The sequence below is a fragment of the Apiospora phragmitis genome (genome assembly GCF_038363925.1).
Source record: "Apiospora phragmitis strain CBS 135458 chromosome Unknown utg000010l:1.0-9815664.0:1.0-9183399.0, whole genome shotgun sequence".
In the NCBI taxonomy this organism is placed as follows: Eukaryota; Fungi; Ascomycota; class Sordariomycetes; order Amphisphaeriales; family Apiosporaceae; genus Apiospora; species Apiospora phragmitis.
In genome coordinates this window covers 417,036-438,976 of record NW_027117409.1, presented here as the reverse complement: position 1 = coordinate 438,976, position 21,941 = coordinate 417,036, and the positions used below count along the sequence as shown (strand labels likewise).

The following is a 21,941-nucleotide window of genomic DNA, read 5'->3' as shown; positions in this document are numbered from 1 at the left end:
TTGCTCGTCATCTTAGGGCCAGTGCCGCGATGCCCAGGCTGATGTCTGCAACGGTAGTCTAGGTGTGCAGCGTAAAAGAAAATCGCCCCACGTTGGTAAACAGACGGCAGATCAGAGTTCAGGTATTGGCGTAGCACAATTCGGACGATGACCCCGCTGGACACGACAGATGAGATTCCATAGGCTCACGGTAGAAGCAGTCGCATTGGTGGTGTTGGTGGTGGAAACAGATCCAAAAATGCTGGGCAAAGACTGTTGCAATTGCGTCGTCGCACACATTGTGAGAAGATACAGGCCTGGGTCGAGAGTCAGGTGAGGAACCCATGAGCGCTTCTCGTCCGACAGGCGGCGGGTGTGCGCGCAGGGGTGAGTGATAGTGGCAGAGTGGCTTAGCGACCTACCCCCTGGGGTAACGGGCGGTGGGGTTGTTGCTATCGGTGGAGCCGTACAATCACCCACTGCGATTGTGTAGCATCCAGGTTACTTATCCTGCATGTTACATTCAGCAAATGTATTTTGTTTACGTACGAGCCGTGCTAGGATTAAGCATTCTAACCAGAAACGGCTCTGACCAGAAGCATCGTGAGTCGAGGCGAGGGGGATCCTGGCCATCCGGGAATTGTCGGTTAAATGGCCGGGTATGCGCAATGCATGGGGTACACACTCGCTAATAATGGAAGCAACTCCACCTACCCGGTCGGTTGATGAGAAATTCAGCGAAACACCGGGCATTGCAGAATACCTACGGCGGATCAGCAACAACGTTTGCTAGCTCTTGCAACTTTCTCTGGTTGCTTTTTAGGTTTTTTACCATGTCGGTTCTTTCCATAGATCTCATGAAGTCTCTCGGGACTCATGTATCATCATATTATCTGTTCCTTCACTGGGGTCGTTGGTCGTTGCGCCCCTTGATTCGTCGTGAAGAACGAACGCTAGACAGCGTATGACACTTTGAGTGTGATGTCGCTCAGCAATGCCAGTTCAACATCAGGCTTGCTTGCCCGGGCGGAACGGATTGCCCGAGAATTCGAGTTCAGTAGCCGAGATGCGCGCAAGGTGACTGCGCACTTCGTGGACCACATGAGTAAGTCGTCATTGGAACTGGCTTGCCAGGGGGGACTAAGCTGTTTGTTAACAAGTGATTTAACAGAGAATGCACTGGAGCAGCCAGACAGTCTTAGCCAAATCCCGTCATATGTGAGGGCAATTCCGACCGGGCGGGAGAAGGGAGTCTTCCTGGCTGTCGACCTGGGAGGCACCAATTGCCGAGTCTGTTCCGTACACTTACACGGCGATGGCACATACTCGCTTGTGCAGACTAAGTACCCGATCCTTCGCCCGCTCACGACCAGCCAAAGCTACAAGCCGCTCTTCCGTTTTATCGCAGAAAAGATCCGAGACTTTCTGAAGGATCACCCGGAGGCCGACCTACACGATGGGGATCCAAAGTGTGGCAGGCCATTCTCTGCGGCGCGAGGACTTTCGCAAGTTAGGCTTCACCTTCAGCTTCACCTATGAACAGCACACATTGGCCAAAGGCAGTGTGATGTTCTGGGATAAGGGGTGGAACATCCCCGAGGCCCTGGGTCGCGATCCGTGCGAGATGCTGCAGGAGGGCTTGGACGAGCTCCATGTTCCTGTTCTCGTGGTCGCGCTGGCGAACGATAGTGTTGGCACGTTGCTCACTCGAGCATACACTGCGTCGCAAGGAAAGGCTTCTGCTACGACGGCGACAACGATCGGGGCCATTTTCGGCACGGGGACCAACGCCGCCTACGTGGAGAGGCTCGAGAACGTCAAGAGGCTGCACGGACACGCTGACTTCCAGACTCGCCAGCCCGGCGACTTGATGGTCATCAATACGGAATGGGGCTGCTTCGGCGACGGCCTAGAAGGCGTGCTCCCGTCGACAGAATACGACGAACTCCTTGATGCGGCTTCGCCTCATCCGCGGCAGGAGATGGCGGAGAAAACGGATTTCGGGGCTCTATCTGGGCGAGCTGCTGAGGCTGGTCGTAGTGCGCTTGGCCGATGAGCATTTGTTCAGCATGACACTAAACCCGGGATCGCCGGTGTTTCGGAAAGAAGGGATTGAGAGCTCTGTGTTGTCGCACATTGCGGCGGATGACAGCGGCAACCTCTCCCAGGCCATCGTGCACGTCACCGAAATCTTCAGAGCGGACGACAATGTGTCGGAGGCCGATGCCCGCGCAATCCAGATGATAGCAAAGGCCATTGCACGCCGGTCTGCCCGTTTAGCTGGAGTGGCGCTTGCCGCCATTATTGTGCAATGCAGCCAGCCACGCGACTCGCTGTCGACAGTGTCTTCCCTGCTATCGAAGTCGGACGCAGCGGGGGTTGAAAAGCAGTCCATAAAGATGAAGGTGTCAAGCTCAGGCTCAGGCTCAAACTCGAGCAGTGGTAATAGCAGTCGGTTTGGCGCCATGTGCCGGCGCTTCAGGGCATTCATTTACGGGGTAGTGCGGAGTTTAGGCCTGGGGTGGCTTCTCAGACCCGCTATTAACAAGAAATCGGGTGCCCCAGCAGCAGTCATGGCGCCTGAAGAACAACCAAATCCGACAACAACAACAACAACACAGCTGGCAGACGAAGAGGAAGAAGATGTGGTCGAAGTGGGCGTGGATGGTTCTCTAATCGAGTTCTATCCGACATTCGAACAAGAGATACGCGAAGCAGTGGAAGACGTGTTGGGACCTGGCCACGCCAAGCGCCTGCGAATCGGGATGGCCAAAGACGGGTCCGGAGTTGGAGCAGCTCTTGTTGCATTGGCCGCCACCATGTAGAAGGAAACATCAGCAATCAACTGAAACCCAACACGAATCAATTCCATCTGAATACCCAGGCCATACCAGCTACATCTACTTATACAATTTTCCATCTTAATAGATTTCATTTACTAATCATCCGTTTAAACTCCCTCTTATAAGAGATCGAGCCTGAATTGCCTGAATTTTGTAGCCGCCTGCCGTCCCTTGTCTTCCATCCCCTCCCGCAGGATCTTGATCTGTTTCTTGATCTCGACCCAGAGTAGCAGATCCTCCAGATCATCACCGCCACCATCACCCCCACCTACGACACCGACCCAGTCGTCCTCGAGCTCCTGAGTAGTAGTAGTAGTAGTAGTCAACCCTTCCTCTCCACCGCCTGGCTTCTGCTGCTCCTTCTCCTTCTCCTTCTCCTTCTTTGCCTTCTGCGCAATCGCTAACAGCGCAGCAACAAACGCCTCCTGGATGTACGCGAAGCTGAACTTATCCGTGATGTCGGCAATAGCCCCGCACAGCCTGTCCGGAAACTCGATCTCGTCGTTGTCTGCGAGCTTGCCCTGCCAAAACTCGCAGTACGCGACGCGCTGCGCCCGGTCCGGGTCCGGGAAGCGGTACTTGCGGTCGAAGCGCGACGGCCGCTTCGCGATGCCCGGGTCCAGCCGGTCGAGGTGGTTGGTGCTGCCGACCATGAAGATGCCGTCGTTGTTCCTGAGCCCGTCCACCTCGTTCAGGAAGTAGCTCCGCACCCGGTCGTCGATGAGCGAGTCCAGGTCCTCGAACACGAGGTAGCATGGCGCGAACTCGCGGGCTTTGCCGAAGATCTGCTTGATTGAGAACTCGGGGCCGCCATACTATGTGCCGTAAGGAAGACCAGATCAGCCGCATTGTTATGGGTGGTTTTTGAGAAAACTTAATCAACAGGAAAGGTCCCCTACTTACCGAGGCTAGCGACCGCACGTAGAGAGTCGGCACAGGCTCGTCAGTCGTACAGCATGTGCATAGTCGCCTTGATCGAGACGGTCTTGCCGTTGCCAGGCGGGCCGTGATAGATAATACCGCGCTTCCAGGGGACCTGGAGCCGGGCGTAGGTGTCGCGGCTCTCGAAGAAGGAGACGTGATCGTCGATCAGGGCCTGCTTCATGCCGGCGTCCAGGATAACCTGGTCCCACGACGTCTTCTGGATGCTGGCGTACAACTCGCGGTCCTTCTGCCAGCGCCCCTGGTCGTACACCCAGATCTCGTCGTGCAGGTCCGCACCCCAGCGCCCGGCCTCGAGCAGCAGCTGCTGGGCCCGGGGCCGGCTCGCCGTCAGGACGTAGTAGTTGCGCACGGTCGGGTACGCGGACACGCCGTCGCGGCCGTCGACCAGGTAGACCAGGAACTCCTGGCCCTGCCACTTGTACTGGTACTTGCCGTACAGGACCTGCTCGCCGAGCCCGCCCAGGGCGCCGTCGAGGCGGCGCGCGGGCGGGACGTAGATGTCCCACTGCAGGGACGACGGGAGCTTACTCTTCTTCCCGCAGAATTTATCATCCTCGTCGACGGGCTCGTAGCTGGCGAAGCCGGCGCGCGCGTAGGCTAGGAGCTCGCAGCTGGAAGCGGGAGTGATGGAGAGCTCGAGATTGGGGTAGTGCTCCTTCAGTGACCTGGAGATAAAAGCATCCGTGTTGATCCGCGGTGCATTGGTATGTTCGAAGAATTCTCTGGTCGTGCTATCACCTGGGGGTAGATGATGATGGCCCGCGATCACAGGGCTTGGGACTGCTGCTGCTTTCGTTACAGGCGCCATTCTGTTCCTGGAATCGGTGTCAATTGGAGCGAAAACAATCACAGATATGGGATTCAAGAGGGAGTCATCACATAGAAACTTCCCCAGATGGTACTGATCGAAACAAGACAAACACAGTAGGTATTTCCCAAATTCTGCTGCCTAACAGCCCTCCATGTTTCTCCAGTATGCCGTCAGCGAGTGCGGGGGGAGCAAGTGCTGCGCCACCAATCCTTCTCCCTGTCGTCCCACGAATGACGCCGCAATCACCATTGGTGTGGTACGACGTTGGCGATTAGCTAGCGGAGACGGCCTATTGCTTTGGACTCAGTACACAAGACACTCCTTTGTGGGCACAATACGAGACTGAATGTTCAACAACTGAAAGCTCTTCGTTCACTTGTCCCAAACTCCAGGCTGGTCAATTGCGACTTCACCTCGGATTCATTTCCAAGTTACATAACGAACTTGCTGGTTCCAGAACTTGACATGTAACATGAGTCTTACTGCGATGTCGTCCAACCGCCAATGATCCAGGCTGACTCTGGTCGATATTCCCGAACACATGCCAATCCGACTTCACGGAGAGGGAGCAAGTGTTTTGTTTAGTACCTAGCCTTGTCGGACAGAAGGCGGCTGCCTAAAGAAACCTGCCAACTGTGCACTTGCATCCAGAAGAAGACATGTGCACTGCATATTGTACACCCATCATCCAACGACGCACTTGCAGCTGTACTTCCCATTGCTGGTAGAAACCGACTTGACCATGGTAGCCTTATGAGGAAGTCGAAGGCACTCGCCAGTGCCAATTGAGTGAGCAGACTGACACTGAAAAGTAATAATGGTCTCCCCTCTGCCTTAACTCGTTCCTTCTTCCAGCTCTTCCAAGCTTCCTTCGCAACACCACAAACTTGATCGCCAACGTTCATCTTCCATAAACTATCCTTATCTTTCTTCTCAATTCTTCCACGCTATATCTTTTCACTGGCCCCACGGGTTACTCAAGTCCAACATCGTTACTCTCTTCTCCCTTCACTGCTCTATGCCTTTGCCTTCGTCCAGGTCACGGCACACAGCTCCTCTCTCGTTTTCAAACCGTTGAAGACAGCCATCGCGGACATGTCATGGCTTCGTCCGACACAGTGTACCCTTATCATCCCATTTGTGCCTTTTCCATTCTTTGTCCCATCACCCCCGAGATCTCAGTCGAGCTGGGTCTGCCCCGGTTCGCCTTTCAACGTTCCACAGTTTAGCGGGACAGATTGCTTCATCATCATTGATCAGGCAATATACGACTTTATGATCCGACTTGTGATGAGTGAAGAAGCAGAAAAAGCAGGTAGAATAGGTACGGATTAAATACCTGTTTGATGTCAAGCTTTTTCGGGGCGGACTGAAGGATGTGGGGTTGTAAGCTGCCATGGATGGATCGGAGTTCCCCTGGTGATACATCAAGAAGGCCATCGATCCACGCCAGGCATATAGACTCGTCGATCTTTTGAACTTCGAATTTATTGTGTGGATAGATGGTTAAGGGTACTTTTGACAACAGACCTATTTGCAGAGAAAGAATGTGGTTGAGATGAGCCACGGAGGGCTTGAGCTACCAAGCTCCAGCAAGGTGCATACACCATGTTGTATCAACTGATTGCCTTCCTGCAAGCCATGGCGAGTGCTACCGACCTTTACTAAAATTCGAACATTAGAATTAAATGGCTCGGAAGTACAGTGGTCTTGGGAGTTTGAAAGTGAGAAAGCAAATTTGATATGCAATGATTGGTCACTTGCAGGCACAACGAAGTCAGTTGTTAATGAAAGTGTAATCATGTAAAAAAAAAGTAATGGAAACGGAAAAGATTGATTGACTATCTGAAAGTGAAACAAAATCCACCCCTACCAATTAAAGCCTCCCTCTCGCGATTCCTGATGCAGTACGTCTCTTTCTATGTATGTATATCCAGTGAAGAGCTCTCTGTGTGATGTGCAACCCATTAAACTTCCCTTCAAATGCCAGACAAAGGAAAAGGGAATGATTGGAAAACCAGATACAAGAAGCCAGAACATGCGAAGATCTTTTTATGCAAGTGAAACCACCAAATCAAAATGAGGAGGCAGCGACAAAGGCCGGTTTGGTGAAGACGCTTTGAAGCACAGCTGATTCGATCCGTTGTAAGCGGTGCGTCAAAGAAGCCCCTGTCGCTGCCCGCTCATCTTCAACCAACGACAAGTATGTCTAGACACCCATGAGGGAGTGGATGGTTGTCATGTTGAAGAAGCTGAAGCTGAAGCTGAAATCGCTTAAGAGCGACACAGTAGGCACGGCGATGTTGCCGACGGAGATGGTCGACAGGTTGAAGCCCGAGACGGTGATAGCAGTGGGCAGAGTGACGGTCTGTCCAGCGACGGTGATGGCCTGGCCGGCAGTGAAGGTCTGGCCGGAAACCATGGCGACCATGGCGGCGAAGGCAGCGGTGATGGTGAAGCTCTGCATTTTGAAGGTGGTGGGTTGGTTTCCTAAGAAGGAAGTAGTAATGGTTGTTGGTGGTGAAGGTGAAGAGTAAGAACTCTGAAAGTTGTTTTGGTTGTTTGTTGGTGAGTAATGAAGATGAAGAATTGTAGTAGTAGTATTGAGTGTGTTGAAGAAGTGCTAGAAGGCTGAAGATGTTGATGCTGATGAGGAAACAAAATTATTCTCTTTCCGGGATATGTCCCTATACTTATACAGATCTGCCTCACACCAAACCGCACTCGACTTCCTACAGAATATCCATGGCTGGCGCAACACCTCGCCGCCAGTAACCGTGACACTGCTCGGTTCGCACGTGAATTTTCGACAAATGCGTTACTGCACACTCTCGTTGTGACGCCTCGTTCATCCTGACAAATCTAGAACTGACCAAAATAGAAGGAAGGACGGAATGTCCGGCTTACGCGCACAGCTGTCACAGATCTCCCGCTGGGCGCTACTAGGAAAATAAGCATACTGACATTAGGTGTTTGTGTTCGTTCCCAGCAACGCCGCTCAGGGGCTAGCTGTTCTCAGGCTAGCTGGGAGCTTGTCGGTCCTCCGGGTCAAACGGTTATTATTAGACTAATAGCGCCAAGGATCGTGGCGTACCATACCCCCATTGCCCCTATTTCCGCTTTGGACTTGGATGCATGCGCGCAGGCACACAGACGCCGCCTGGACAAACATGGCAAATCACCAACTTTCTCATTGTCTGCGCTGATGCTTGCTCACAATTTTGGAATTCAGCGCGGGAGAAAAGCAATGCCCGATCGGCCTTCCACTCCAGGCGCCATAGAATTGTGCCAACAGCCCACATATGGTGTGAATTTGGATGTTGCTGTGGTCAGGCGCCGTTTGGGCGTCAAATTTGTGCTCAGTGCCGAACTCATTGCCACTTTTCGACACTAATGAGATCCTATTCGGTCCATTTCACAGGAAGGTTCTCAAATCTACTTACTCATCAAACCGTTTAGTGGCTCTTTGGACCATCACCGGTTCTGTATGCGGGATTCAAATTCCAAAATAGCAACAAGAAACTCCTGTCTCGTAACCCAGTTTCTATTTCAGGGTGTTTCTATCATCATCATCCTCTCCGTACAGTCTTACCTACCAAACCTTGCTCCTGAAGATTTGATCCATCATTTCTCATCGACGATTCTTGGAATACTCGGGACCATACCCATAGTCACGACTCCTTGAAACTGGTTCAAACAACACTTCTAGCGGTACGATATATTCTGCCAGGCCTTCGTTTTCATCTTGGTCAACCATCTTGAACCAACCCTTCCCTTCCTCCAATTTGCAACTTTTCCCCCTTTCACACCCACACCTCAGCTCACTTCATCTCACTTCACTTCTCCTCCCCAAACTTCGCCGCCGCCGGCGCAAAGTCCTTCAAAAACGTCCACCGCGCCGTGTCCGCCCACCCCTTGTCCCGCCATTCGTTCGCCCCCTTCGGGAACACATCAACAACACCCAACAGCGTGGCGTCGTGCGCAAACACGAAGAACACGTTATCCATGGCGTCGGGCACCTGCGCCTCGCGGATCGACCGCCCCGAGGCCGCATAGTCCTCCTGGAGCTGCTTAGACGGGTCCACGAAGGGCTCGTCGCGCGCCCTGCGCCCGCGGCTGGTCTGCAGGGCGCCGAAGAGCGCCGCGCCCGGACAGCCAGTGATATTGAGGCCCGCGGGCACGGGGTAGTGGGACGCAGTGAGGGGGTCCGGTAGGGATTGGTACGGCGAGGGGCGCAGCTCGCCGCCGTGGTGGCAGACGTCGCCGCCCATCAGGATGAAGGTGTCTTCAATATCACCGTGCGTCGTGCGCGCGAGGGCGGAGAGGTGGCCCGTTGTGTGGCCAGGCGTGTCCAGCAGGTAGAAGGACCCGTCGCCGAAGAAGTCGTGGGCGCGGAACCCGCCGATCTTTGGGTTGGCGGCGGGGCCGGGCTCAAAGTTGATCTCGCGGAGGGTTCGGTCGCTAGAGTGTTACGAAGTGTGAGGTTCACCTTTTTCGGGAGCTTAGTTATCCTGGGTGGACAGTCCATGACTTACGCGAAGTACGTCTCACATACTGGCGAGTCTGGGTTTGTGGGGTACCCGGGGCAGTAGGCCTTGGTGAAGCCTTGACCAACTACGATCTCGGTCGACTTGGGGAACGTGTTGGGATTGCCGATATGGTCCAGATGCTGATGGCTGGAGTGAACGGATACAGGTAAGCCCTCAGATCTGCCCAACCACTCATAACATGGGCCGTAGGGAAGCGGGTCTCGTTGCCGCTACAGGTCTGCTAGGTTTCGCACCGGGATGACTCACCTCCAGATGATGCTGCTGACGTCAGCCGGGGCGACGCCGTGGTCCTGCAAGACCTGCGCGACGTCCTTCTCGACCTTGAAGCCCGAGCGCAGGCCGGCCTCGTTCATCAACTTGTTGTACACCGGCGCATAGGTGTCGAAGTCGGTCGGGGCGCCCAGGTCGAACACGGCCTTGCGGCCCGACGCGCTCTCGACGAGGAGGCACCACGTGGGGATTCTGTCGAGGTGGTCGAAGTCCTCCACAGCATTATCGAATAACATTGTCGTTGGCATGTTGCTGAGCCTCATCGTGGAGTCGATGATGGACACCTTGACCGTCGCTCCGGAGGGGATATCCCAAGTTGTTCCAGCCATAGTGATTTGCTTGACACGGTGGTTGGTGTAGTGGAGGTGAAAGAAAGAAGTACCAACAACGAAAACGTAAGTGTGTGACTGAATCGATATCGCGAAAGGAGTGAAAATTGGTGTCCCGCCGCAAGTGCCGGGGTTTTCGATTGATACATAGCGGGGTATTTGGAGAGTGTCAGCACCGCTGCCCCCCCTTGCGGGCCGTATTTGTCAGTCACCGCAATCACACAGCACCCCTTACATGATTAGTCAGATGGCGAAGTCGCTGTGCCCTTGGTGTTAACGGACATAGACGGGCTTATCTGACAATTTATTACCCTTACAGTAAACGGCCAAAAACTGACAGACGGGTTAATCGCCTTATGCTACCATCGGCTCCGAACGTCTGTCAATTCGTTGCGTATCTCCGTGCTCAGTCGCCGAGCAGACTTCCGATGTCTCGAGATTCATAACGTTTCTTATATGACAGCCACCGTGTTACAACCACCGTGATGGTTGATTTTTCTATGTGAGGACGCTGATCACGTTAAGCTCGGCGTGCCAGGGAAGTAAGTACCCTTCGGCAAAGACTCGAGCGCATCCCGATTAATATCCTCCAAGTCCGGGTAGCCGGCCACATTCATCATGATATCAAACTCGGCCAGCAAAGCCTTCATGACGTGTCGAACCCCTTCCTCGCCCGCTGCACTGAGCCCCCACACCCAGAGGCGGCCGATAAAGACAAACTTGGCGCCCAGGGCCAAGGCCTTGAAGACGTCAGAGGCACCACGGATGCCGGAATCGTACATAATCTGATTCAATGCTTCAGTCAGCCTTGGCTTGGGGAGGTGATGATAGCAAACAGTAAATCATCAAAAGTAAACCGCCACTTACGTAGGTTTTATCGCCAACCGCATCGACAATCTTCTCCAAGGCGTCTAAGCTGGCAATCGCCCCGTCCACTTGGCGCCCCGCATGGTTTGACACAACGATGCCATCGACGCCGACCTCGACGGCCTTGCGTGCGTCTGCCACGCTCTGGATCCCCTTGATGATGAAAGGTTTCCCGCCCGAGATGTCCTTCCACTGCTTGATGAGGCCGGGGATCTCGGCCCACGTGTGCGAGTGCCCGTGCCAGATGTGCTTGTCGATCCACTCGGCGCCCGCGCGCTTCGGGTCCTTCGCCGGGTCGATGCCGGCCTCGCGCAGCCGCTCGCGGAAGGCCGGGTCCTGCAGCGCCAGGTCCCCCGCGCCGTGCTCGCGGTAGAAGGCGTAGTTGCCCGCCGCGGCGTCGTCGTGGCGCCAGCCCAGCTGCCACGTGTCCGTCGTCAGGATGCAGGCCGAGTAGCCGGAGCGCGCGGCGCGCTGCAGCATCGACGTCGAGACCTTTTCGTCGGGGCTCCAGTACAGCTGGAAGAAGCGCACACCTTGACCGTCGTTCTCACCATTGGCCCGCGCCGTGTCTTCGATGCTGCAGCTGCCCGCCGACGACAGGCAGTACGGCAGGTTCAGCTCGCGCGCTACCTTGGCCGGCGACAGCTCGCCCGTCGGGTGGTAGATGCGGTTGATACCGATGGGCGCGAAGCCGATAGGCGCCGCGACGCGGTGGCCGAAGATGGTGGTCGCCGTGTCGCGGCGGCTCGTGTCCACCAGCTGCCGTGGGATGACCTGGTGCCGGTAGAAGGCTAGGCGGTTGGCGTAGTGCGTCCACGACTGGCCGGCGTTACACGATGAGTAGAGCCTGCGGCAGAGAGCGGAGAAAGGTCAGGACATTGTGGGAACAGCTAACCGGGGTAGCCGGCGTCATCGTCATGGCTACTATTGCGGCTAATCAGGGCCTCTGGCACGTACCATCCTCCTTTGCTGAGACGTTCCTCGGCAAGTTGCTTCAGTTTGTCCGGGTCTGTTTGCACGGTGTTAGCTGACCAGTAGTGCATATGGGCCGGAGCACGGACGGGCATTGGTACGAACGGGTGTTCAGCGGTGTATGCTTCTCTTCGTTGGGAGCCCAAAACAGTTCCCGCTGCATCAGTCCCCATTGGGGCGTGCTTCGGTTTTCGATATTGGGATTGCTCGGGTCGCTCATATTGACGGTCTAATCAAAATTGCACTCAAGTGGGATGTCACGGGAGCCAAGACGGAAAGACAACATAGATATATCAGTCTTCTCGGCAATCCCGGGTGAGCGGGTAGAGTGGTAATTCGCTACATATGATGACATCATGACCCTTTCCGTCGTCATACATAGCAGCTGATTGGCTAAGCCGGCGTACGAATGCCATTCAGATAAGCGGGACTAGTGCGTGTCTTGCAACTTGCACAAAGAATATCACGTGCACCTGGAACGTAATACTGGCCGCTCAGTTTATCACGGCCTTGGAGTCCCGACAATATGGTAGGCCACTGGTGAGAGTCCTAGTGTAAAGGAGTAGAGATTCTGGGGGCCAAGAACCGAAGCGCACTTCCCCCACCGTCCTCGCCCTTAAAGCGACCCATTATTTCATGGGGTGGGTCTTTGGTGACCTTTCCGCTGAGTAAGTGCCTCCACATGTTCACTGACATTTTCATTGAGGTGGATGTGGAGAGAGAAAGAGGGTGTAGTTGCAGCTGGCCACCGCGAGGGAGACAGGAAGCAAAGGATCAATTTCCAAGCCAGCTCGGGGTCGTCAACTTAAATCCCATGAGAAAGATGATATGCATTTGTCTTGGACATCTTAATTACTTGTATTCTATCTTGGCGGTCTTGGTAGGTCAGGGTATAAATAGGCACAATAGCCAATAGCCATCTATGCCCGGATTACTTCTCAGCCCTTAAATGATACATCAACTTGTTACCCCTATGATCTAGATGGTTATCTTATAGGCAAGTAGTGTTTCTATTTACTCATCGAAACAGCTCAGGAGGTTGCACTGATTCAGGGGTTTGCTTGTATGCCATGGCAGTGACAATAATGCTCGAGATGGTGCCAGTGGGGTTAGGATATCCGGCAAAGACTTATACTGTGACGTTTTTCAGTTTCTTCTGTCGTTGTGTATTCTTCTATTGAGTCCTGGACAAGATCCAGTCCGGTCTCGTCCCAAAGCTAAGAAGTCCCCCTGGCAGCCATCTCACTACAAATTGATTTCAAGGGCTTGATTCTGTTATGTGGAAATAGAAGCAAACGTAATCTTGACTCCTGTGTCTCATGTGTGGAATCGTTATGAATTTGAGTATTATATTTCAGCATGATACCAAGACAGGCTGTATGCTTTGCGGCTTCTTTTGCGAGAAGATTGGGACCTGGATATGAGTGCGAAAAGATTAAATCAAATGTCACCGGAGAAGAGAGTAGCCTATAAGGGAACAGTTATAGCATACTAATCCCAAGGAGAAGAAAATGTAAGCCTTTAGGAAAGGTAATGGGATCAGTTATGTGAAGCGCGTAAGTGCTGTGTCCCCCCCCCCCTCAAGATTGCACAGCTTTCTGCTACGAGCCATCGTCGAGGACATCCAGACACAGTGAAAACTAATGATCCGAGTATCGGTATCATCCGTCGGTTCTATTACATTTTCTGAACGGGATTTCATCAATGTCTCTTGTTGGTGTACCCAACTATAGGGGCAAGACTTCACTCCTGGTGTCGCGGATTCTTCGTCGAATGCAAGGCTTTCCGGAAAGAGCAAACCTCGGTGGAACTTAGATAACATGGACTTGAAATAGCATCGCTCCATTATGGGTACAATCATAATTTTGAAATGTCCTCCAAGTCTCTTTCTGTAGCGGCTGCTTTGGCCTCGGCTATACCTACTCAGGCTTTCCTCCCTCAACTGTTCAGTCCGAGCAAAACCTCCCTTGAAGTGAAACCGTCCAGATTTTTGGCAGGCCCAATATGAATTTATAGGTCTGTCTTGCCACCAGACCTCCTGGTGTTTACATCTACTGCATACTGCTCCGAGTGTCTGTCACGATAAGCTTAGGCGGAGAACACCCACTAGGACCGTCCACCCCCAGGAGGCGCCAGGATCATTCAAGTGCTGCTGCCAACAACGGGGACACGACCTGTCCCATCACGGTACTAGGCAGGAGGCAGCTAGGCATGAGGAGAAGCGCGAGGGAGACCCAGTCCGTCAGCAACCTCGTACTTTGATCAGCGCGTGTGCGGGAGGGGTACCGACAGCTATCTTTGCCGTCAAGGTTACCTTCGGCATGGGGCTTCTCTATTTACCCAGTTTGTCCTCCACTCACCACGCGCTATAGGAAAGGGTCCAGCGTCCCGGCCGGCGGCGGCACAGAGCGTCATCTTGTTTACGGGGAAACGTACGGGGCTGGCGGCGGCTCGCTCGGAAGGCCAGGCGCTACCTAGTTTAGCAGCAAGCGGGCTGAGGAGCAGGCTTAGCTAAGCGGTAACGATCACCGGGGGCTACTAGGTAAGCAGGTGCGGATGGTTTCTCCTCGTATGGGGGTGGCGGCGCAACGTCGGCGCCCAAGGCAGGTCCTGCATCCCAAAGATAGCCTGACTAGCTACATATGGTTCGGTGATTCACCCACCAAGTGCACCCTTTACCGGTAGTGGCAATCCAAGAAATGATAGCAAGGGAGAAAAGGCGGAGAGATCGTATGTCATACTTTGGCAGCTGTTGGCAGGTCCTTGTAGTTTCACAGGCACTGCAACCATTGTAAGCGTATCAAAACGAATGTTGTAATAGACACTGCTTGCAGAGAGAAAGTACCAGCCTGTATTTTTGTCAACAAATTCACGATGGAATGCAATGGCGGCTTGAAACAGTAGTATATTCTCGGACGGAACACCCTCAGTTTCAATGCAGAGAGACTAGCTCCATGATGTGCTGCTCTAGTCCATGTGGCGTGCTTCTGCACCTCTGTCGGGAGACTGACGGATATTCATGAGCAGGTTGTTTCGGGGCGAGAAGCGTGCAGTAGTCGTCGGTATCTAGGTTAGTTTGTATGCATCACCGGAATCCAGACCTCAATCTAGAAGGCAGACTGAAAGTTGCCCCCCATGCGTGCCGGTCTCATGCATGCAGGAAGAGCGCGAGTACTTAAGCGAGTAGGAGTCCAATCATGCAAGCGGGAATGGTAATATCATGATGGCAAGTTTATCAGCTGACTTGGGCTGAACAGTTGGTCTACCTAGGCAATCTGGAAGGCATGCCAGGTACCTGGAATGGAATGCGCCTGTCTCGTATCATTATGTGTCAGAATTGGGATATTGGAGGGTTTCATCGGACGCGTTGGTGTGCGGGCCGGCCCGGGGTGGAAGGGACAGCATATAGGCCTGTGCAGCTGTGCCGTCGGGGTCGGTGATCAATGGTGTGTGCGGGTGGCTCGCCTATCTCGAATCTTCCATTGTTCTCAAATTGCTAATAGGTAGTCGAACCATAGTTGATCGTACAGTAGTGTATGTTAGCTGAACTGATACGAGGTGCTGTACATCTTGAGAGGTGACTGTTATGCCAGTGTTGGCGCTCTCAAAGTGATGGTCTAATGGTAAGTAATTACCGGCGATTCTGCACAACGACTGACATGGAAATATGGCGCTCCAGAACCATGTCAAGGCACACCGTTTGTTCGACAACCGAGGCTCTCGATACCGGCACTAATGCAGGTGCGTTGTGCCCTCGTCCCCTTTCAGGTCGCACTATGGGCTGCACGTTGCCTATTCCGTGGCCTGCAGGGCACCGGTTACCGCGCCGCGCGCGCTGAAATAGTGGCAGCTCGGTATCCCGGATTCGTCGCTCAATCCACAAACCGTTGTTAGAAAGAGGAAAGGTGTTCGGATTTACACGGCACATGATATGATTGCCCCCTCCCCTGCGGTATGCAACCGAGCACGCAATTAATTACAGGCAGAGGCGAAGGGCAGACTGGAGGGAAGCGGTCTAACAGGGGGGCGACATCAGTGCCGGCGGCTGTACAGAGTAACCTAACACGCCGATCCCAACGTGTGGCCTAGAAAATGTCTTGATCGAGCCTTGCCTAAGCTTCGCCTAAGTGCTTACTCATTCCAAAGCTGTTATCGTTTCGATCTCTGCGTCGCAAATCCCAATCCAACGCAGAGAGTTGCGAGCTAGTTAAACTTACCGGAATGATGGGTAGTGAAGTTTCCACTTGCGCTTCCAGCCAATCGCCCCAGTGACGGGAACACAACTGGAGTGGCCGAGTGGGCAAGAATCAATCAAGCTAGGGTACCTGCGAGCCGCATGCTATTCCCAGTCAAACGAAACTGGAAACGACGGACAGAAGTGGAAGGCGGGCTTTGCATTTCATTCGCAGTTGTCTTTTCAGTCGCATCTACGGAGTACCTCCAGCATCCAGAGTCGATCAAGAGAGAGAGAAAAACGAGGCGAGTGCCAATGCAAGTAAGTACTCTACAGTGAACGGAAGGGGCTCGGGATCTACAAATGAGTGGGAACCCTACGAAAGTTTTGAGATAACGATTACCTGGCCATCGTACGATTACCAGCGGCGTCACGTACATAGAAGGAGAGATGGAAGGGAGTCCCTGCGCAAGTGTCCTCGAGCCAACTAAATGAATGTTACGTCATCTCCTTTTTCTCCTTCTGTGCCGTGTGTGCCTCTGCCTGCCGCACCTGCTTAACGCTCCTTCAATCGATCGTTATCTCCACTTTCCTCCTTCTCCTCCACTTCATTATTTTATTCTCGACATACATATTCAATCAACACAATTGACCGAGCAGTTGGTGACCAGGTATGTTCGGTAAGTAAGTGCCACCCATCGGAAGCAGGCTGAAAAAGAGCCCTGGAAGATGTGGGCGCTGTTTGAGGTAAAGTGTGTGCCTGTCTAGGTGCATGCTAGCTAACATTGTCGCGAGAGCCGCCCGACAACTGCCCAACTTAGGTGCTTACCACATGGATGATGCATCATCGACTTAAAGCTTAGTTGCATGTCAAAAAGGATTTGATCCACACACGTGCGATTTATTGCCATCCATCCAGTGCGGCACAGAGCCATCTTACCACTTCAATCATCTCCAAGGCCCCTGGCGATTCACCACAACTGGCAACCGGACCCGAATCGGGGCTTGACCTCTCATGGGCTCTCCAAGCTCCGCACTGGCTGCCACACGCAGGCCGTGCCGCGACTTTCGACTCGTCTTGATCATCCAAGGCCCGACTCCAAGTCAGTGGGATTTCACCTGATCGAAGCAAGTGTTTAGCCAAAACCTTGCATCGTCTGATCATGCAACAGAGGAACCAACCAACAAGTCAGAGGCAAAACCCTCTTTCTTCCATCCAATCACGAGGGGACCCCAGTACCTGGGCACTAGCTGTTATGAATCGCCCCAAGCCCCTCACAATTCGGATAGCCAACCCATCCTTACGGTAACTCACTCCGGTGCTCCAGCTCCCTCTCTCACCGTTGCTGCAGGGGCATTGGCGATAACACAGTCGATCTTGACGTTCGGGGGGTCCCTTGAATCCTCTGACTTGATGCCGACGAGCGTTTTGGGAGAGCGCCGGCCGCACCACGTGTCCCGCTAACGGCCTCTCTGCCCCGTATTACTCGGAATACGCCTTGCCCGTTCAGGCCGTCTTAGTGATCCATGATACAACTAGTCAGGAGGAACCAGTAGGGGCCCCCCTGGCTCAGTGTCAAATTCCCTAATGTAACCTTCCGGCGTCAGCTATGGAGAGCAGACGGTCATAACGCCAGAATCTTATCAGAATGGTTCTCTGATCTCCGAAGAAAGCTGTGCCTACCCAGTCTCCCCGGCTCTCTTTTCCCCATTTCCGTACGTTTCTGGTTTTCATCCTCGCTGTCCACAGTTCCACATTGCTCTTTTGAGACGCCTACAGTACGTCAGCCAGCGGTTCGTACTCATACTCACTCCATCAACAGGGGAAAGGGTCTGCTCTGGCCAATGGTGCAAGGGATTTCAACGCCAGCTTCGGTGCTTCTCAACTCAAGCGGTGCGGCGCGGTGCGCATTTTCCTACTGTTTCTCCCAACCCTAGCTCCTTCTTGGCAAGCAAGGGAGATCATCTACGCTTGACCCGGCAGAAACCCGAAGCTGCGTTGCGACGACGTGTGGCCACCGTACTACTTGTAGTGGTACCGAGCTGGGCTGAATTCAGCTGTGGGGGTTATGGAGTCTCTTGTTCAAAATGGGTGGTGACCTTGTGCTTCTTTCCGCCCATGCACCTGGTCTTGACTGCCTTTTTTGAAACCCTTGGTCCTCCCGGCCGACGATATATGATCCCTTCCCGCCAACCAATATTCTACAACCGTGCACATCAACTACCTATCAGTAGTATTCGCTCCCAAGATATGCTATTTTGTATTCACTGGGCACGAAAATCCATTTGAACGCTTCGTAGTGTGGCTATGTGCACTACAGAACACGACTCTCCACCAGCTAACTCACGCTTCGTGAACTACAACCTTTGCAACAACCCGAAACGAGACGACAACTAGAACTCGTCGTTATGATGCTAGTCTCTCTCATTGGAGAGGTTCTCTCCTGGAGCTCTGGACGGTCCAAGATACTATCGGGGACGACACCTCCACCTCCCGCCAGACCTCTGCCGTCATGGTACATGGCCGTCGCGCCTACGCGATTCACGCCCGTCTGCCACCCTCGTGTTGAAGAAGTCATCAAGGAGGTCGATGCCTACTTCTTGGAGAACTGGCCCTTCCCCAACAGCAAGTCGCGGAAGAAGTTCTTGGGTGCCGACTTCACCCGGAACATGTGCTACAACTATCCCGAGGCGCTGGATGACCGGATAGGCGTCGTGTGCCGCCTAATTACCTTACTGTTCTTGGTCGATGGTAAGTCACGCTACTCAAACCCCGTTCCTCGACTATACGACGTGCCACCGCTAGCACACGAATCCCAATTGGGAGATCAGTATAACTTGGGGTTAAGGACGCTAACTCTTTCTAGACCTTCTCGATCATATGTCTTTGGAGGACGGCCGGCAGTACAATGCAAAGATGATGGCGCTCATGAGAGGAGACGAAGAACCGGATCGTGCGGTCGCAGTGGAATGGATGTCGTATGATATCTGGGCGGAGATGCGGGTGCTCGATGCTAGGCTAGCCAGTGAAGTCCTGGGGCCCATGGCCGACTTCATGGCGGCACAAACGGAAGACACACGATTGAAGAAGATGAATATGGGCGAGTACCTCGAATGGCGAGGTCGTGATGTTGGCGCATCGTAAGTACAGAAGCACTTGCTCCCCTTCGTATCATTATATCTGACAGAGCAATCACATCAGACTGGTTACGACATTGGGGCGATTTTCGATGGGGCTGGAGATGTCAGCAGAAGACCTGCGCTTGGTAGAGCCGCTGGACCGCATCTGGTTCCGACACGTTTCCGTCATCAACGATGTGTGGAGTTACGACAAGGAGGTCCGACAGTCGAAAGAGTCCGGGGAGGAAGGCGCGGTACTCTGCTCCAGTGTAGCGATCCTATGCGAAGAGACGCAGGTATCGGCCGAGGCCTCGAAGCGAACGCTCACGTACCTCTGCCGCGAGTGGGAGGCGCTGCATCAGGCGCTGGAGAAGGAGATACTGGAGGAGAAAGACACACCGGCCATACGGCAGTACATACGAGGACTGGAACACCAAATGAGCGGGAACGAGGTCTGGAGTACATTCACGCTACGATACGCGCCGCCGAGCCAACAGAACACCATGGCCTAAAGAAGCGACATCAATTTCCTGGAGATGGCTCTGGAGACGGCCCCAGAGACGGCGACAGCAACTGCGACACCTAGCCAGCCCTTGGCTCTCGCGACCCCCTGAACAGAAGTTATTCAGCACAAGATCCCCCCCCCCACCTTTGCAAGGCAAGGTTCATTAGCATATTCATTTGCGTGTTTTCATTTTCTCTCTGGGCTTATTGGATATATCAATTGATTCTATTATCATTCACTCCATTGCTGAAGGAAGAGCGCATTCGGTGAAAGCCATGGAGTCGGAGAAAAACCATGAGACAGGGTTTCAATTGGAGGGCACGTCAACAGTTGTTCAGGCTTGGCTTTTCCCCCCTCGCTTCAATCTGGTGATTTAGCCGAGTCTTCCCTGCACGCAGTGAGAACTCTAAAATGAATGCGCCTCGTTACCTACCTGCACGCAATCTCGGCTGTAAGAATCACCCGACAGCGCGCAACGTGGTGCTGCGAGCGATCCCCGATTGGGACGGAATTGGAAGGAAAAAAGAACAGGAAAAAAAAAAGGAACGGAAACGGTCCCGTTACAACATGGAAACAACATGAACCTAGTGCAGAACCAGTGGACTGGGTCCTGGACCCTGGGCTATTGACATGTTCATTGCCACCCGGAATCAAGCTCAAGGGACGGATTTGAAATAAGGTGGCATTCTACATGACTCGCTCAGCTTGGTCAACATGTGTCATGGAATCAGTCGACCTTCACTATTGATTCCCACGGTCGGGTTTCTTCCCTGCAGTTGCAGCTCGCAACTCAAGAACTGTAGTCAAGGCGCAAATCCGATCGGCGTTCAGTCGTCAGGTTGTTTTTTTCCTCCTTCGCCTCCTTGTTGCAGGTTGGCTGTTTGAAATATATTCGATGCCAATTGATTGGATGACTGATTATCCGTGCGAGATACCAATCAACTGTTGCTGCATGCTGTGATCTCATCTTTTTTCGATTGGCTGGACAAAGACCCGGTCGGAAGGATTGCGGCCTTTGCGGCGTGACGCGTACGGCGCAGCTGTCAATTCATTCCTTCGAACCTGAAATCGCCCAAACCTTACTTTCGCAAGTACCCGCCGACGTGGCACGGAAAGATCCAAGATTCAATCGACTGATAAACGACATTACCACTAGGGAGTAAGGAGAGAGACGAACGATGGATGTTTTCGGATCCGACCGACCGACTGTAGATCCGATAGGTCCCTGGGGGAGGCGGAGGAGTTTTTGCGGCACAGCAGCGGGGCGGGGTTTGCTTTAGTGGTTGAGAAGCGGCTTTTGCCGTAATTGCTTGCAAAATGCAACCTCCCTCTCTGCTGCCCGACACTTTTGAGACGCCAATGCTGTTCCCGGGCAATTGGACAATCCCGACACGTTAATACGACCGACTGCACGTTTGGCATATGAATTTCGGTTGTTTCCCTGAAAGACCCGAATACCTGGTATTACTATCTGGTTGGTCAATAGTCAAAGCGCGCATTGTTTGTGCCTACTGTTTTCGTAGATGCCTGCATCTTCATGTTGCGCCCCCCAATCAAGAGCGATCGGTCTATCAGTGCTACCTACGCATGGCGACAAAAGGAGACTCTCGTCCCCACAGACCAAAACTGGTATGGTTTACTGCTACATTGGGTGACATGTCTGGATGCCTTGTTTATTGGTTTCGCACTTTACTCTTCTTGATCTACAGTATATCCATCTTTCGCGAGCCCAGTATCAGTTGGTGGTATTCGGAAGATCTTCGAGATGCGCCCGAATAATCGCAGCCAGCAGGGAAAATCCCGGTTTACAAGGAGGTGGCCTGTGTTGACGGCCATGGAGCAGCGCGGGGGGGGCGGGGGAGGGGGGGCTGAACACTGCTTCAATCGCGGTGTGACACTCCTACATACCTGGTAATAGGGAATTAGCAGTCGTCGTCGAGCCACCAAACCAAGAATGGGTGAAACGCTACGGTACCTGTCACGCCAGTCAAGGAAGGGTCTTGCTGTTCTGCTCAAGTGCGAAGCAAGGGTCTTGAGAGGAAGAAGGGTACATAGTATCGTCAGTCACTTTCAATCCACTGGGCCGGCCGCAACTTGTCAGGGGCGGCTGGATTTTCGGTTACTTGCGCCGTCATGGCGCGGCTCACTTCATCCTGTGTACACCCCCCTTTCCATCCTGTCATTCTCTCTCAGTGTAGGTACTTTAGGTAAGCAGTACAGCAAAGGCAAAAGGGCAGGCCTAGTCTGAGGAGGAATTATCTAGGAGGCTTGAGTAATATGACATGACGCTGGGTCTTCGAAGGTCTTATTGAGGGTATCGACTCCTTTCAGGGTGTCCTAGGGCATGTAAGCCTGCTTGCTGACTGACTGGTGCGTATGTTCTGAAGCGTTCGGCCCTCTAATGCCTTGCCGACGACGCGGAATTCGATTACGATCCGAAATCTCTATAAACTTTCGAAAGCTTTCTAATTTTAAAAAGGAATTAATTATTCGATATATTATTAATTTAAATACGCGATCGTTTTTCCCCGGCTAAATAGTATAAAAGATATAGCGAATTAACTACTTAGTTTACG

General features: G+C 53.2%; 6 protein-coding genes across 6 annotated transcripts; 2 read left to right on the top strand and 4 right to left on the bottom strand.

Annotated features, from left to right (window-relative positions):
• Positions 1-1,435: 1,435 nt before the first annotated feature.
• PG994_009947 (glucokinase) lies at positions 1,436-2,804 on the top strand (the record flags this gene model as incomplete). Its single annotated transcript, XM_066861356.1, has 2 exons — positions 1,436-2,018; positions 2,089-2,804. 2 exons carry the CDS (start codon positions 1,436-1,438, stop codon positions 2,802-2,804), a joined length of 1,299 nt encoding a protein of 432 aa, XP_066710466.1.
• A 137-nt stretch (positions 2,805-2,941) lies between these two features.
• PG994_009946 (uncharacterized protein) lies at positions 2,942-4,575 on the bottom strand (the record flags this gene model as incomplete). The annotated part of the gene is made up of 2 exons (XM_066861355.1): positions 2,942-3,637; positions 3,805-4,575. 2 exons carry the CDS (start codon positions 4,573-4,575, stop codon positions 2,942-2,944), a joined length of 1,467 nt encoding a protein of 488 aa, XP_066710465.1.
• Positions 4,576-6,787: 2,212 nt separating this feature from the next.
• Positions 6,788-7,045, bottom strand: PG994_009945 (uncharacterized protein; the record flags this gene model as incomplete). The annotated part of the gene is made up of 1 exon (XM_066861354.1): positions 6,788-7,045. One exon carries the CDS (start codon positions 7,043-7,045, stop codon positions 6,788-6,790), a length of 258 nt encoding a protein of 85 aa, XP_066710464.1.
• Positions 7,046-8,414: 1,369 nt separating this feature from the next.
• PG994_009944 (uncharacterized protein) lies at positions 8,415-9,727 on the bottom strand (the record flags this gene model as incomplete). The annotated part of the gene is made up of 3 exons (XM_066861353.1): positions 8,415-9,039; positions 9,114-9,287; positions 9,375-9,727. The coding sequence occupies 3 exons, from the start codon at positions 9,725-9,727 to the stop codon at positions 8,415-8,417; spliced, it is 1,152 nt and encodes a 383-aa protein (XP_066710463.1).
• A 515-nt stretch (positions 9,728-10,242) lies between these two features.
• Positions 10,243-11,786, bottom strand: PG994_009943 (uncharacterized protein; the record flags this gene model as incomplete). The annotated part of the gene is made up of 4 exons (XM_066861352.1): positions 10,243-10,512; positions 10,595-11,441; positions 11,552-11,621; positions 11,672-11,786. The coding sequence occupies 4 exons, from the start codon at positions 11,784-11,786 to the stop codon at positions 10,243-10,245; spliced, it is 1,302 nt and encodes a 433-aa protein (XP_066710462.1).
• A 6,363-nt stretch (positions 11,787-18,149) lies between these two features.
• Positions 18,150-19,372, top strand: PG994_009942 (uncharacterized protein; the record flags this gene model as incomplete). The annotated part of the gene is made up of 3 exons (XM_066861351.1): positions 18,150-18,492; positions 18,608-18,881; positions 18,943-19,372. 3 exons carry the CDS (start codon positions 18,150-18,152, stop codon positions 19,370-19,372), a joined length of 1,047 nt encoding a protein of 348 aa, XP_066710461.1.
• Positions 19,373-21,941: the final 2,569 nt, after the last annotated feature.